Source organism: Orycteropus afer, unplaced genomic scaffold (assembly GCF_000298275.1).
Source record: "Orycteropus afer afer isolate SDZICR_OR568_19922 unplaced genomic scaffold, OryAfe1.0 scaffold00295, whole genome shotgun sequence".
In the NCBI taxonomy this organism is placed as follows: Eukaryota; Metazoa; Chordata; class Mammalia; order Tubulidentata; family Orycteropodidae; genus Orycteropus; species Orycteropus afer.
In genome coordinates this window covers 622,980-636,598 of record NW_006921882.1, presented here as the reverse complement: position 1 = coordinate 636,598, position 13,619 = coordinate 622,980, and the positions used below count along the sequence as shown (strand labels likewise).

General features: G+C 48.2%; 1 protein-coding gene across 1 annotated transcript in view; it reads left to right on the top strand.

The window, feature by feature from the left end:
- CDH26 (cadherin 26) overlaps positions 1-13,619 on the top strand; it is a 63,623-nt gene that overhangs the window by 9,601 nt on the left and 40,403 nt on the right. The window contains exons 2-5 of the mRNA XM_007951513.2: positions 1,840-1,920; positions 3,577-3,681; positions 5,310-5,471; positions 12,279-12,426. Coding sequence (XP_007949704.2) covers positions 1,840-1,920; positions 3,577-3,681; positions 5,310-5,471; positions 12,279-12,426 — 496 coding nt within the window. The remainder of the gene's footprint in view (positions 1-1,839; positions 1,921-3,576; positions 3,682-5,309; positions 5,472-12,278; positions 12,427-13,619) is intronic.

The following is a 13,619-nucleotide window of genomic DNA, read 5'->3' as shown; positions in this document are numbered from 1 at the left end:
GCCACCCATCAAATGCTGCATAGAGTGAACCTTGTGGTAATGACGCCCGCCTACCACTCTCTCTCTCATAAAGCAGTTTGGTGGATCCCGCAGCTGGAAAGCTGGCCTCTCGAAAGTTCTCCTCTCGCATTATAGAAAGCATTATGTAAATCTTTTGAATGTTCTCTTCTTTAGACAAATTGCCTAAAATTGGCAGTGACAGAAATACAATAAGAACACTTACAAAGTCATTGCTGCAAATATGACAATTTCCAGGCTTCCTGCATCTCCCAGACACAGTGTCTCAAGTTCATTTCTAATGCATGCATAAAGAGAGGAGAGACGAAACTCACCACACTGATGTGAGAGTCCAAGCACCTTGGTGGGCAAGGATAAGCAGTCATCATGTCAAACCTGGTCCCCAACACCCTTCCAGGGCTGTTGGCCACATTGGTTATATGCTGTGATGGTGAAATGAATGTTCAGAGCTTTAGAATTGAAAGTCAGAGCCCTTAGAGACATCTTGTCTCATCCCTCGATTTCTAGAAGGGGAAACTGAGAACCAGAGAGGAGGTGGCACATAAATGCATTCCTGGCTGGTGGCCTCAGCCACTTTGCGAGACACCTGTTTTCAAAACAGAAGTAATTTTTGTGTCCTTTTGCAAGAAGTACAATTTTCTCTGTTTTAAAATTACATACCTGGTTGGGCCCTAAATTCGACTACCAACATTAATCAGGAAGCATTCATTATCTGAGTAGACTGAGGTTTAAGGCTTTGGAACTCAGAGGTCAAATAATAATCTTCTCTTTTAGGTAAAGAAACAGAAATGCAGTCTGTAGCAGGGGAAAAATGTTATCATTATCTTTGACATGAGCAAAACCAAACGACCCAATACCTTCCCTCACCAGATGGCTTAGTTTGAACATGTCATCAGGAAAGACCAGTCACTAGACAAGGACACCATCCTCGGAACGTGGAGGCACAAATGCGGGAGACCCTCCACAAGATCCAAGATTCCAATGATCGTGGACACGGCACAGGACCAGGCAGCATTTCCTCCTGTTGTTCAGGTCACCAAGTGTCAGAGCCAGTTTAGTGTCTCACATCAGCAGCCAATGGTAGTAACACAGAGAGTTCTTTTGGTTGATTCTCCTTTTGTTACAGAGAAGTGGTCATCAGGAATTGAGATGTTGACAAAGGGGGATCTGTGTAGGAGATCCTGGATAGACTGAGAGAACAATGGGAAACAGAACTCAAAATCATGAAAAAAAAAAAATCAGCTTTGCTGGTCTGATGGAGTCTGGTGAAACCCTTGAGACTATGGCCCATAGCTGCCCTTCAGGTCTGGAATTGAACCCACTCCTGTGGCTTCCAGCCAAATAGTAGACAGGCATATGAGCCAAACATTTACATTAGGTAGTTGCACTCCTTGGAGAGAACAATCATTGGAGAATAGAAGGGCTGTGTATGCTCAAGGGGACAGACAGCTCAGGGGGCAGGAGTGCATGGAAGGAAGGACCCAGGAAGAGGTAACTACGGGGAGGAAGTGGGAGGGGAGCTGATGCATTATGAGGAATTGCAGTCAATGTCATGAGACAAAGTGTATGTCAGCTGCTGTATGGAAACTGAATTTGCTCTGTAAACTTTCACCCAAATAACGATTTAAAAAAATAAAATAAAATAAAAGCATTGAGAACAAGAAATTATATTTGTCAAAACAAAATGCTTCCAATTCTGTATTTTTCCAGCATTTAAATTGGGATTTGTTTGTGAGCAGGGTTGCTTTTCCGTCTAATTCTGGAAGATTTTTATGACTCCAGGCAGTTTCTCTGGGATTTTGATAAATCTATTCCCTGGTAATTAATGTCATTTTTATTTTTAAGGTCAGTACTGCCGACAGCTTCCGACGAGAGAGTGATGATCTTACTGACCACATGCAGGTATAGTTTGGAATTCAGTCTCTCAGTAAACCAAGTGAGACCACCCTGCACTTAGAGATGGGACTGCCGATTGGCATTCTTGCGTGCGCCGTCCATCGATGCCTCGTTGAAAAGGAGATAGTTACTGCATGCGGCTGGGTAGGCCCTCGAGGGACCACAGGAGAGCTGTGCCTGGTGCCTTGATGTCAAATTAGCGTGCAGGCTGCTGTTGACAATTAGAAATCAACCGTACAGGGCCAACCCAGAGCTTTTGGCACACCATTTCCTTGGTTGGGGAACTGAGATTTGCTGGAGTTCATAGTTTTCAGTTGTGGGCGAGGGTTGGGTGCAGCCACTCACCCCATCATGGGAGCTCTTGCCACACTGTGATGCTGCCGTAGGGTTAGGCGTCCCTGGGTGGTATGAATGGTTCAACACTCTACTACTAGCAGCCAGAAGGTTGGTGGTTGGATCCCACCCAGAGGTGCCTTGGAAGCCAGGCCTAGCCATGTCCTTCTGCAACGCCACAGCCTTGAAAGCCCCATGGAGCAGTTCTGCTCAGCACATGGGCCAGAACTTCCAGGACACCAACCGACCACAGGAACAACCACCTTACAGTTATTCCCTCACTGTTGTTCTTCCAGTCAGTTCACTTTCTAATTCAGTAGTTTTTTAAAAAAATGCACTAAAACCTGCAAAAGCTGGAAACTGTATGAGGTCAAAACCTGTTAGAGAAGGAAAATGCAAATATTTTCCACTAAAATGAGCAATAGAAAAGTGGTAAGACTGTACCCTGGCAGAGGAAGAAAACTTGTGAGACTGAGAAAAACAAGGCCGTCCCGTCGGGTTCCCACTCTCACAGGGTTCACTGTATTTATATTTGCGGACACAAATCAAGGTGGTTCACAGGCAGATTCACGTGCTCTGACTGGATGGTAGCTTATATACATATATCTCACAGAAAACCGTGCTGTGGAATTTTGCCTGGCCTCTCTTGCCTAACAAATTTCTGAGCTGAAAGTCTGAGTGTGTCTCTGTCTGTCTGTTCAAAAGAGAGCTCAGTAAACAGACAGGCATTGCAATCCTGTCAGCCCTGAGCTCAGACCTTCTCAGCAGTGGCTTCAGAAATGTTGAGAGGTGAAGAAAAAGCCTCACTTGGCCCTCGCCCAGCCACTACATGTGTGCCTACTGTTCTTCAGGTGTTGGCACGTGGGAAGCCATGAGCTTTGATGCTGTGTCTGCGTCATTCCTAAAATTATCCCGGGAACCCAGTGCTGTCGGGTCTATTCAGACTCATTCCCATAGGACACAGTAAAACTGTCCCATCCAACTGTAACTTTGACAGAAGCCGATGGTCACATAGTTCGCCCATACAGTGGCTTGTGGGCCCAAACTCCCAACCTTTTGGTTAGCAGCCAACCGCTTAACCACTGTGCCACCAGGGCTCCTGGGAACCTTGTAAAGTCACTGGGTGGCATAGGCCTCACCGTTTAGGAAAGACTCAAAGCTCTTGAGACAACAGAGGCTTGTAATCTCTCTGCTGTTGCAGGGATTGGAGAGAGAGCACATTGGAGAGAGAGCGTTAGCCCGGGGACTGCACGTTAAGTAAACGCACAATAATACAAGCTGCTGACATCATCACCATCGTCTCCTCATCACTGACATTTTAACTTCTAGGGAGAGAGCCATCGGCCTCTACGTCGATCCAAGAGAAGATGGGTCATCACCACCTTGGAGCTTGAGGAGGAAGACACAGGGCCCTTTCCCAAACTCGTTGGTGAGGTAAAGCTCCTGTCTTCAGCAGGGCCATCAGCCTCTCCGATCACATTGCTTTGGCAGGAGGAGTTACCCTGAAAGGACATGTGTTAGTGAGGCCGCTTAGGAGAGCTGGATGGAGAGAATACGGCCTGGGGCTCAGGAGGCCAGGGTTCCAGAACCCACTCTCCCTCCCTCGCCCGACTTCAGGCGGCCCTTCCTCTGTCTGAGTGTGTGAGAATCAGGATCACGTATGGCAGCAGACCAGTTAATTCCAGTCTGCAGATAAGTTTTAGTTAGTCCATGTTGAGCCTTTAAAAAATCAGTTAGAAAGTTTTATTATTTAAAAATAGGGAGACTTTAAAACTATTCTGCACTCCTAGAGACTTTTTAAAATGGAAACAGCTGGGAACATGGCCGCTGCATCCCCACACGGCAACAATAGATGGGCCTTGAGTTTCCTCGAGTGCAGGAGACCCCACCCTCAATGTGTCCCTCATGCTGAGGCTGAGCATTAGCTGCTGCTGAACACACGAGGGTGTTGGGATGGTGGAAGTTTTACTCTTGGCCCATGTCCTTTATTTCCATTAACTTCCTGGTCCCAGTGGGCCTCTGAGTTTTGAACACAGTGACTAAGATCCTGTACAGATCTGACGTTCTAGGATTCTTAGAAAAAATATTTTAAATAATTTGTATGTTTTGACATTTATAAAAATAGAACATGCCTACTATAAACAAAACATAAACGACAGAAAGCTTTCAGGGCCCCATGGTGAAAAGTGTGTGTTGCCAAGACTCAGTGGGCTCAGGGGTTCATATTCCAGATAGATTATGTTCTCATGCAAAAAGTCTCCCAGTGTCTGCATCTGGACGATGGGGCCACTGACAGACAGCACCTACCTGGCAGGGCAGTTCTAAAAGTCGAGTAGGTCAGCACGAGTAAGGCATGTGCTAAACGGGCATTGTACAGCTTTCTGAGCACCAGCTGTGTGATTACGGTCCTCTCTGCCTCTAGAGATAATCAACAGTGAAAAATGGCATCATTCTTCCAGATCTTTCTCTACAGATTTGCTAAGGAAAATCTGTGTCAAGGCACAGAATCGCCTTGCATTGTACACCCGCCCTTCTACTTTAATGCATCATGCTCTTTCAGGAACTATACGGGATCCAACTGACAACAGCAACTCAAAAGTTGGTCACAAAATGGGGGCAGTGAGTTCCTGTGACTCGGGGTAGGATAATTCAGAAAAGGAGGGTGGGGATGGTTGCACAACACGTAGATGTGGTTGAGTTGCTGTGTGTCCTACTGTGTATGTTTTCAACAACAACACATTTTAAAAACACAAACAGCCACCATCTAACTGCAGAGGGGCTGCAGAGAGTTCCCGGCCGTGTTAAAAGAGTGCCGCGTCATGGCCCTTCCCATATTGATGGCCACTTGCGTTGTTTCTAATTGCTCACTCTTACAAACCAAATGGCTGGAAGCATGCTTTCCCCACGTCTTTGCACATCTTTTGATTTCTTTAGGATAACTCCCCAGATGTGGAATTTTGGGTACTGCTTCTTAAAGATGCTTTTGATTCTTAGCCTTGCAACTTGATCTGCCTAGTAATTATTCTCATCCTTTTTTTTTTTATTATTGTTTCTGCTTCCAGCTGTTCAACAATATGTCTAATGACATGTCACTGATGTACTTGATCAGTGGACCGGGTGTAGATGAGTATCCAGAGCTTGGCTTGTTTTCCATAGAGGACCATGAGAATGGGAAAATATACGTTCACCGCCCCGTTGATCGAGAGGCAACACCGTCTTTCATGGTAACCAGTGTTTCATACATCCTAAGGTTAAACTTGATTTATTGTAAAAGTCTTGCAGGAATATTGTATTTGGTAAGAATTACTGGAGCCAACTATGTCCCAGGTTCCGGGAGATTGATATATTGAGCACTGTGACAAGTTTTAAAAGTATCCATGGGACACAGGAGAATTTTGTAGTCTTTAGAGTGTGAGGTGTGGGGGCCGTCTTTGTAATGATTCCGGATCTGCTCTAGATCTTTGTTATAATGACCAATACCCAACACGATCTGGACACCTGAAAGCATTTGGGGTGCAATTACAGGATGCTTGTAAAAGGGGCTGATTTAGTTTTGGGTACGTCACCGTGAAATCTCTGAGACAAGCTACAGACCCCTCTGGTTGCCTCATCACTGACCAGCAAGGAATTGCATCCATGTTGACAGTTGTTTATTGTGAGTCCATTGTTCATTATCATTGCATCACCCCCACACTCGTCTGCCCCAGGAGGCAGGCTTTGAAGTTGAAATTCACGTTCTAAACCAGGAAGGGAATGTCCAAAGAGAAGTCTAGTTTCCTAGGGCTGCCCTAACACAGTAATAAACACTGGGTGGCTTAAAACAGCAGAAATGTGTTCTCTCACAGTCTGGAGGCCAGAAGTCTGAAGTCAAGGTGTTGGCAGGGTTGGTTCTTTCTGGGGGCTCTGAGGGGAGCCTGTTCCATGCCACTCTCCTGGCCTCTGGTGGTTGCCCGCGATCCCTGGTATTCCTTGCCCTGTATGTGCATCCTTCGCTGAGATCTCTGGCTCTGTCTGTCATGTGGCATTTTTCCCTGTGTATCTCTCCTCTTCTTGTAAGTCCTCCTGCCATGTTGGAGAGGGGCCCACCTCATGACCTCATGTAACTAATTATATCTGTATAGATGCTATTTCCAAATAAGGTGCTACCCCAGGTCCTGGGGATTAGAACTTGAACGTAGCTTTTCTGGGGACATAAATCAACCCCCATCAGCCCCAGACTACATGCTGGTATGTCACATTGCCCCCCTGACCTTCTAGGGGCTGTCAAGCCACCAAGTGTTCTATTTTGGACTTCTGTGGAACAGTCCTATCAGGAACAGGGCTTGGTTCTCAGGCCTGTTTGGCAATGCACTAACTCCTTCAGGGTGAGAAGATGTTGCTTGACACCGAGAAATGTAGTTCTGATGCGTTGCTCTGTGGCATCCAGAGGCCTCCAGAGATCATGTATGATAACAAAGATGTTCTTAACTCACAGATGGTCTCTGAATCTCATTTTCAAACAGGCAGAAATTACTCAAAATTCCATGAAGACATGGAGAATGTATTCCTCAGGGACAACTTGCTAGGTCTTTTTAATCCACGTACCCGTCTTTCAAAGCATAGATTAGGACTGTGATTTTACATTGCTCATGTAACTAACTATGTGATAATGGATCCCCTCATTTGACTATAAGCTTCCATGAGGGAAGGTACAAGGTGGACTTTCCAAAGCATGTCCTCACCCCATCCTTGGCTCTCTGTCCTGTTATCCTGTTTTACTTTTTCCTCAACACTTCTCATTACCTGAAAATTACACTTTAGTGTTTGATTCTGTGTTGATGAGTGTCAGTTCCGAGTGGAGAGAGACTGTGACTGTCTCGTTCACTGTCACCCCTCTGCCCCGTTAGGAACTGAACTTAGTACCTAATACAACAAAATGCTGGGTTTCTGAGGCGGTATCACTACGGAAATAGATTGCCCAACCTTCCTTCCGAGGAGTGACTGGTGGGTTTGAACTGCCAGCAGTCAAATGCCTTAGGCACTAAGCCACCAGAGCTCCCCAGTACCTAGTAGGTTCTCAGTTAAGTATGTTGAATGAAGGAAGGAATGCAGTGACATGCAGCCTGTGCCTGCCAGGGCTTCACTCTCTGGTTGTTGTTGTTGTTATGTGCCGTCGCATCGGACCTGACTCATAGCGACCCCTCCTGGGTTTCCGAGGCAGTATCACTATGGAAGTAGATTGCCCAACCTTCCTTCCGAGGAGTTGGCTCATGCTCTGGTTAGCAAGACACAGAGCACACTGATGAAGGATTTGCAGTTGCCGCTGAGCTAATTTGGGTCCATTGCAAGCCCGTGTGTGTCAGAGGAGATCTGTACCCCACAAGGTTTTTCAATGGCTGATTTTCCAGAAGTGATTGCCACGCCTTTTCCCCCTGAGGCACCCCTGGTGGACTTGAACCTCCAGGCTTTCAGTTAGCATTCAAGTGGCTAAACCTTTGTACCTCCCTGGCTTGTTGTAAGACTAACCCATTGCTGTTGAGTTGATTCTGACTCACAGCACCCCTAGGGGACAGAGTAGAACTGCGCCATAGGGTTCCCAAGACTGCAGTCTTACAGATGCAAAACCCAAACCAAATCCACTGCCCATGAGGTGATTTTGACTCACAGCACCCCTAGAGGACAGAGTAGAACTGCACCCATAAGATTTCTAAGGCTGTAATCTTTATAGGAGCAGACTGCCACATCTTTTTCTCAAGAGGCTACTGGGGGGATCAAACCACTGACCTTTCATTTAGCAGCTGAGCACTTAACCACTGCACCACCAGGGCTCCTTGATGAAAGAAACCAACAGTGCAAAGTGGCATCAGTGAAGTGCCATGTGGACACTACACAAATTGAGCAGTGTAGCTCAGGTCTCTTTCCACAGAGGAGTGTTTAACGTTGGCTTTGGCCATCCATAAGATAGCCTGTGGCACTACTTCACTCTTGAGAACCTGCAAGAGTCATTGGAACTAGCCTAAGCATCTCAAAACTCTTGTTTGGGGATGCGTTAGTCCTGGCCAGTGTCGGAGTACCCAATAGGCAAAGTAAGCATGGCCTTGCTGGTGCTTACTTACTCGTCTGTAGTGAACAATCCCATGTTTTCCCACCACAGTGAAGATTCTACTAGGGATGGCGGGCCTCTGTCTTCCCAATCTGACAACCCCTTCCTACAGAATCAAAGCTTCTATTCAGATTCACAGCCCCCGACTGGGATAGAGCACCCCATAAGCTACTGTGGGGAAGCGCATGTCAAACTGTTCACCGCAGCTCAGTAAGTGCAGGATAGCAAAGTACTTCACATGGCCCTTCTGGCCATAGTCCTTGTGACTCCCACACAGTGATTGGGTGGACTGTGTGAATAAGGTGGACGGAATCTCTGATGTTGGGGTTATGTGGCAGCTTGGCTAGGCCATGATTCCCAGTGTTGTCTCATTGTCCATTTCATGACTGGATGTAATTATCCCACATTTGGGGATGTGTTGTAAATCCTAGCCTCTATGCCTCTGGTCCATTTGGGAGTGAGTTGTCTGTTATGTTAATGAGGCAGGATTAGGGTACCCTTACTGAAGTCACCACCCTTCACTGTGTTAGTGAAGACATGTCTTTGCTTGAGTCACACTTTTTGTCTTATCACCAAGAAGAGACGGAAGCAGAGTACATCCTTTGGAACCAGGGTCCCTGTGCTGGGAACCTCCTAGACCCAAAAGACAGAGAGCTGTAACACTGGAGACTGAGAGCTGGCCAGAGGCAGTGGCGGAGAAGAGTCAGCAGCACCAGGAGACCGACAGCTGGCAGCATAGTGGACTTCCAGCCCCCAGGACAAGAGACGTGAGCTCTTTGGGCAGGAGGCTTGCTGACAGAGTGAGGTGCCCCGGGACCTTATAGCAGAGCTAAAGAAACCCTCCTGTACACAGGGCAGAAGCCAGGCTGGCCCAAGAGGCCTGAAGGGCTGGGGCTGAGAGGCCAGGGCCAGGGAGAAGTGTGCCTGCAGGCAGTGCTGAGAAGCTGTCCTGACCAAGAACTGAACCCGAGTCATCTCCGAGCCTGAACTGTGACCTGTCACTCCCCTAATAAACCCCACTGTTGCGCGTGTTCTCTGTGAGTTCTGTGTGGCCATTGCAAGGAATCATCAAACCCAGCAGAGAAGCAGAGAGTGCGTGGGAGGGACAGCTAGTGTCTGAATTGGTAACAAGGCTGGAGAGGGCTTGGTTGGATCTCCACCTGACAGGAATTGGCCTTGGGCTGCGGATGCAGATAATGACTCTCTCCCCGTCATGCAGTTGGAGGAGGCCAGAGGCCCTCCACCATGCCATTTTCCTAGTAAGCCCGCACTCACCTTGCTCACTGGGTAATCCTCCCCTGTGCACGTGCAAGAAAGTAATACCAGGTGAGATTTGCTATAAGATTTAAGATAATCAGAAATGGATGAAGTCGGACTCTTTTTCTGTGTAGGAATCCTGTCAATTCATATCAAACATGCTTCATTTCATAGGCAGTAAATACAACCAAGAAAATCCATCCATTTACAACCCTCAGGATAATTATTTGTTCATTTTTATTGCCACAGGGTCATCCTTCCCTAGTTATAACCTGTGTGTCTAAGCGATTTCATATTGTGCACTTGGCATTTCTGATTCCGCCTGCTCGTTTGTGGGTAAGAGTGTGGACCCTGTGCGTGTAATTTCCAATAGCCATGCGCTGATCCATCACGCTAATGCACCATGGTTTGTTTATCCAAGGCTATAAATCTCCAGGCTGTAACAAAAGGCTGAGAAGCCTGTCCAAGTGCAGAAAATATCCACGGCGTTCCATTCTCCACTGTGATCCTCAGTTCCCGGGAAATGCTAAGTGTCTCGCCAAAGAATAAACAACACTCATGCCTCTCAAGCATCTTATGAAACTGAAGGTCTCGGGTGTAGCTTTTAGGGTAATAAATGGAATAGGAAATAACACACATAAAACAAACATGTGGTTGTTATTTTTAAGTGGAAGCATTACAGTTGGTACAGGTTGGGAGCCAGCAGTCGGGGTGATTAAGGAGCGGAGGGATGCCAGCAGTCATAAATTATGGGGCCGATGCAGAGACAGGCATGGCAGGAGGCCAATTTGCTTGCACAGAAATTTAAAAATGTATGTACAGGCCCTGAAGCAGACCAGCTCACGAGCAGCAGCACCGCGGTGCCCTTCAGTACTGTGGGGGAGACGAGGAGGGCGGAACCCAAGGGGACCTCTGGGCCCAGCCGCCATTTTAGGGTGCCTGGTGGGACCGGCACGGCAGGTGCCAATGAGTGAACAACGTGTCTGCTGGAAAAGAGGAGGAGAAAGGCCACGTGGGCTCTGAAGAGGAGGGGAGAGACTGCAGCCTGCAGCTTTGCAGATCCTCAGATACCCGCTGGGGCCTGCTGCTGGGCTCTGTGAGGCCAGAGGGAGGCTGTGAAGGACCGCTGGTAGTGCCATCACCAAAGGCTTTGGGCTGGAATTTGGGTTGCTTTGTCTCTGTCATGGATTGAGTGTTGCTGTTGTTGGGTGCGGTCGAGTCATCTCTGACTCATAGTGACCCTGTGCACAGCAGAATGAAACACTGGGGCAGCCTCATGGTCCCTGCTGTACCTGAGCCCATACGATGAGCCCATCGCTGCAGCCACTGTGTCAGTCCATCTCACTGAGGGCTTTCCCCTTCTTCACTGACCCCGCACTTTACCAAGCATTCAGCTACATGGATTGAATGATGTCCCCCTAAAGAGGTTGAATTCCTAATGCTACAGCTGTGTGTGTGTGACCTTGTTTGGGAAAATGGAGTCTTTCTTTGAAGATCCTCCCAGATAATTAGTGAGCTCATCAAGGGAGCCTTAGTGGTTTAAAGCACTGGGCTGCTAAGCCAAAGGTCAGTGGTTCAAACCCACTAGCTATTCCACAGAGGAAAGATGTGTCAATCTGCTGCCATGAAGATGATGGCCTTGGAAACCCTGTGGGGCAGTTCTGTCCTCTCACATGGGGTCCCTATGGGTCCGACTTGACTTGATGGCAGTGGGATTTAAGGGGGTCACAGCAGAGCCGGGTGGGATGATGGGGGGCTTACAGCAGAGGAGACACGGAACACACATGGGGAGAGGGCAGCCACAGGCGGCGAAGGGACGCCCAGGACTGTAGGCAGCGCCAGCAGCCGGGACTGACCAGGAGCTTCTGCTCCGACCCTCAGCCGAGTCGACACAGCCGGGACCCTGGGTGGGAGTCCAGCCCCCAGAGGTAGGAGGGCAGGACATTTCCATTCTTGAAGGTGACCCTGTGCTATGCACATAGGCTGCCCTAGGCTCTGTGGTGTTTTGTTATGGCAGCAGGACACTAAGCCAGCCTCGAAGCTGAGCTGGACAGTCACCTGGCTCCTCGGAGCATCAGCTGCTCGAGGGGATGACAAGGGTAACCCCATGGGTTCCTGTGAGGATCAGAGGTGGCAGTCCCCGTGACGGGCTCAGCACGGTGCCAGGACCTCAGGGAGTCCTCGGGGGCCTCTCTGGGGTGACGTCATTCTTTTTATTAATGCTTACTTTTCTTCTGGAGTCAGCACACTGCTTTGTTCTGCAAGTGTTTACTGAGCACCTCGCCCATGCCAGAGGAGCCTTGGTGATGCAATGGTTAAGCATTCAGCTGCTAACCAACAGGTTGTTGGTTCGAACCCACCCAGGGGCTCTGCAGGAGAGAGATGGGGCAATCTGCTTCCATGAAGATTGCAACCAACGAACAAACAAAAAAACCACCCTGATGGGCCAGTTCTGCTCTGGCAAGTGGGGTCACTATGAGTTGGAATCAACTTGACAACACCAAACAATGGCGGTCTGCTGGCAGCGTGCTCGGCCCCCGGGGTTAATGGCACGTGAGAGCTACCTGATCCTTCCTGGGAAGTTTCATCAAGGAGAGGAGAGGGACACAGACCACGCAGCTCCACTCGGCTGATGTGGTTACTGTCGCCAGGTCAGTGGCTCTGCAGCATTAACCCAGTTCTCTGTTCCCAGGTTCGTTTTGATGTTGCGAATCGCTCAACAGGAAACATTGTGGATCGCTCCTTGCTCTTCAATATCAGGATCCGTGATGTCAATGACCACGCACCCCAGTTTCCGAAGGAGGAATTTAACATCACGGTGAAAGAGAGCCAAGAGGCAGGTGAGTGCCGGGGCACAGGGTCCCCCCACCTAGGCCTGTGCAGGATACTGATGGGGAACCTGACCCAGGTTGACCACAGGGGACATTCCTTTCTTTCTTTTGTAACTTCTCACTGTACCTTTTATTTATTTTTGTTGTGGTTTGGGTGAAAGTTTACAGCAAATTAGCTTTCCATTCAATAATTGAGACACCTTTTGTTTCGTGACATGGGTCACAATCCTCTCAATGTAACAGCACTTTCCCTCTTCCTCCCTGGTCCCCATTTCCGTTCCTCCTTCTTTCCAGCCCCTTCCTGCCTTTGGAGTTTGTTTTTGGGCACACGCTGCCCTTTTGGTCTCGTCTGGTTGGTTGCACCGAGGAGCACAATTCCCATGAGGTCTGATGTTCATTTTATTGGGCTTGTCTGTTATTTAAGGAGCTCGGGTGACTTAGTGGTTAAGGCATTTGACTGCTAAACAAAAGGTCAGTGGTTTGAACCCACAAGCCACTCTCAGGAGGAAAAATGAGGTGGTCTGCTTATGTAAAGATGTACTGCCTTGGGAACCCAGTGGGGTGCACTGTGAGTCCGAATTGAGTCAATGTCAGTGAGATTGGCTTGGTCTGTTTTGGTCTGCTGTTTGGCTGTAAGGTGACCGCTGGGGCTGTGTTCAATTACCGGTTTAAAGGGTATAAGAGCCACATTCTCAGGGGTTCCACCACTTTCTCTCAGACCAGTAAGTCTAGTCTTTTTTATGATTTGAATTTGGTTCTGCATCTTTCCTCCATTTTTCCCAGGACTTTTCTGTGTACAGATCAGAGTGGTTGGTGGCAGTGCAGAGCACCATCTTGTCCTTCTGGTCTCAGGCTAGTGGAGACAGTAGCTTGTAGGCCTTTGGACTAATTGTTTCCATGAGTCTTTCATTGTCTTCATTCTACTTCCCCTGGGAAGAGGATAGACCAATAGGTGCCTTTAGATGGCCAGCCCCCAAGCTTAAAAGAACCTAGTCATTGCAAGGTAGACTATTATCTCTGTGGTCTCTGTTAGGTCAGTTGACTCAACTGTCCCTCGAGACTGTGGTCCTAAGCTCCAAAGCCCAGTGACTCATTCCCACAAGGTGTTTGGTTATGGTTAAATTTTCATAACTTTGCCAAATCAGGAGGCTTTCACTGTTTGTTTCTGCAAGGTCATGGCCTGCGGTTGGCAGGTGTGACAT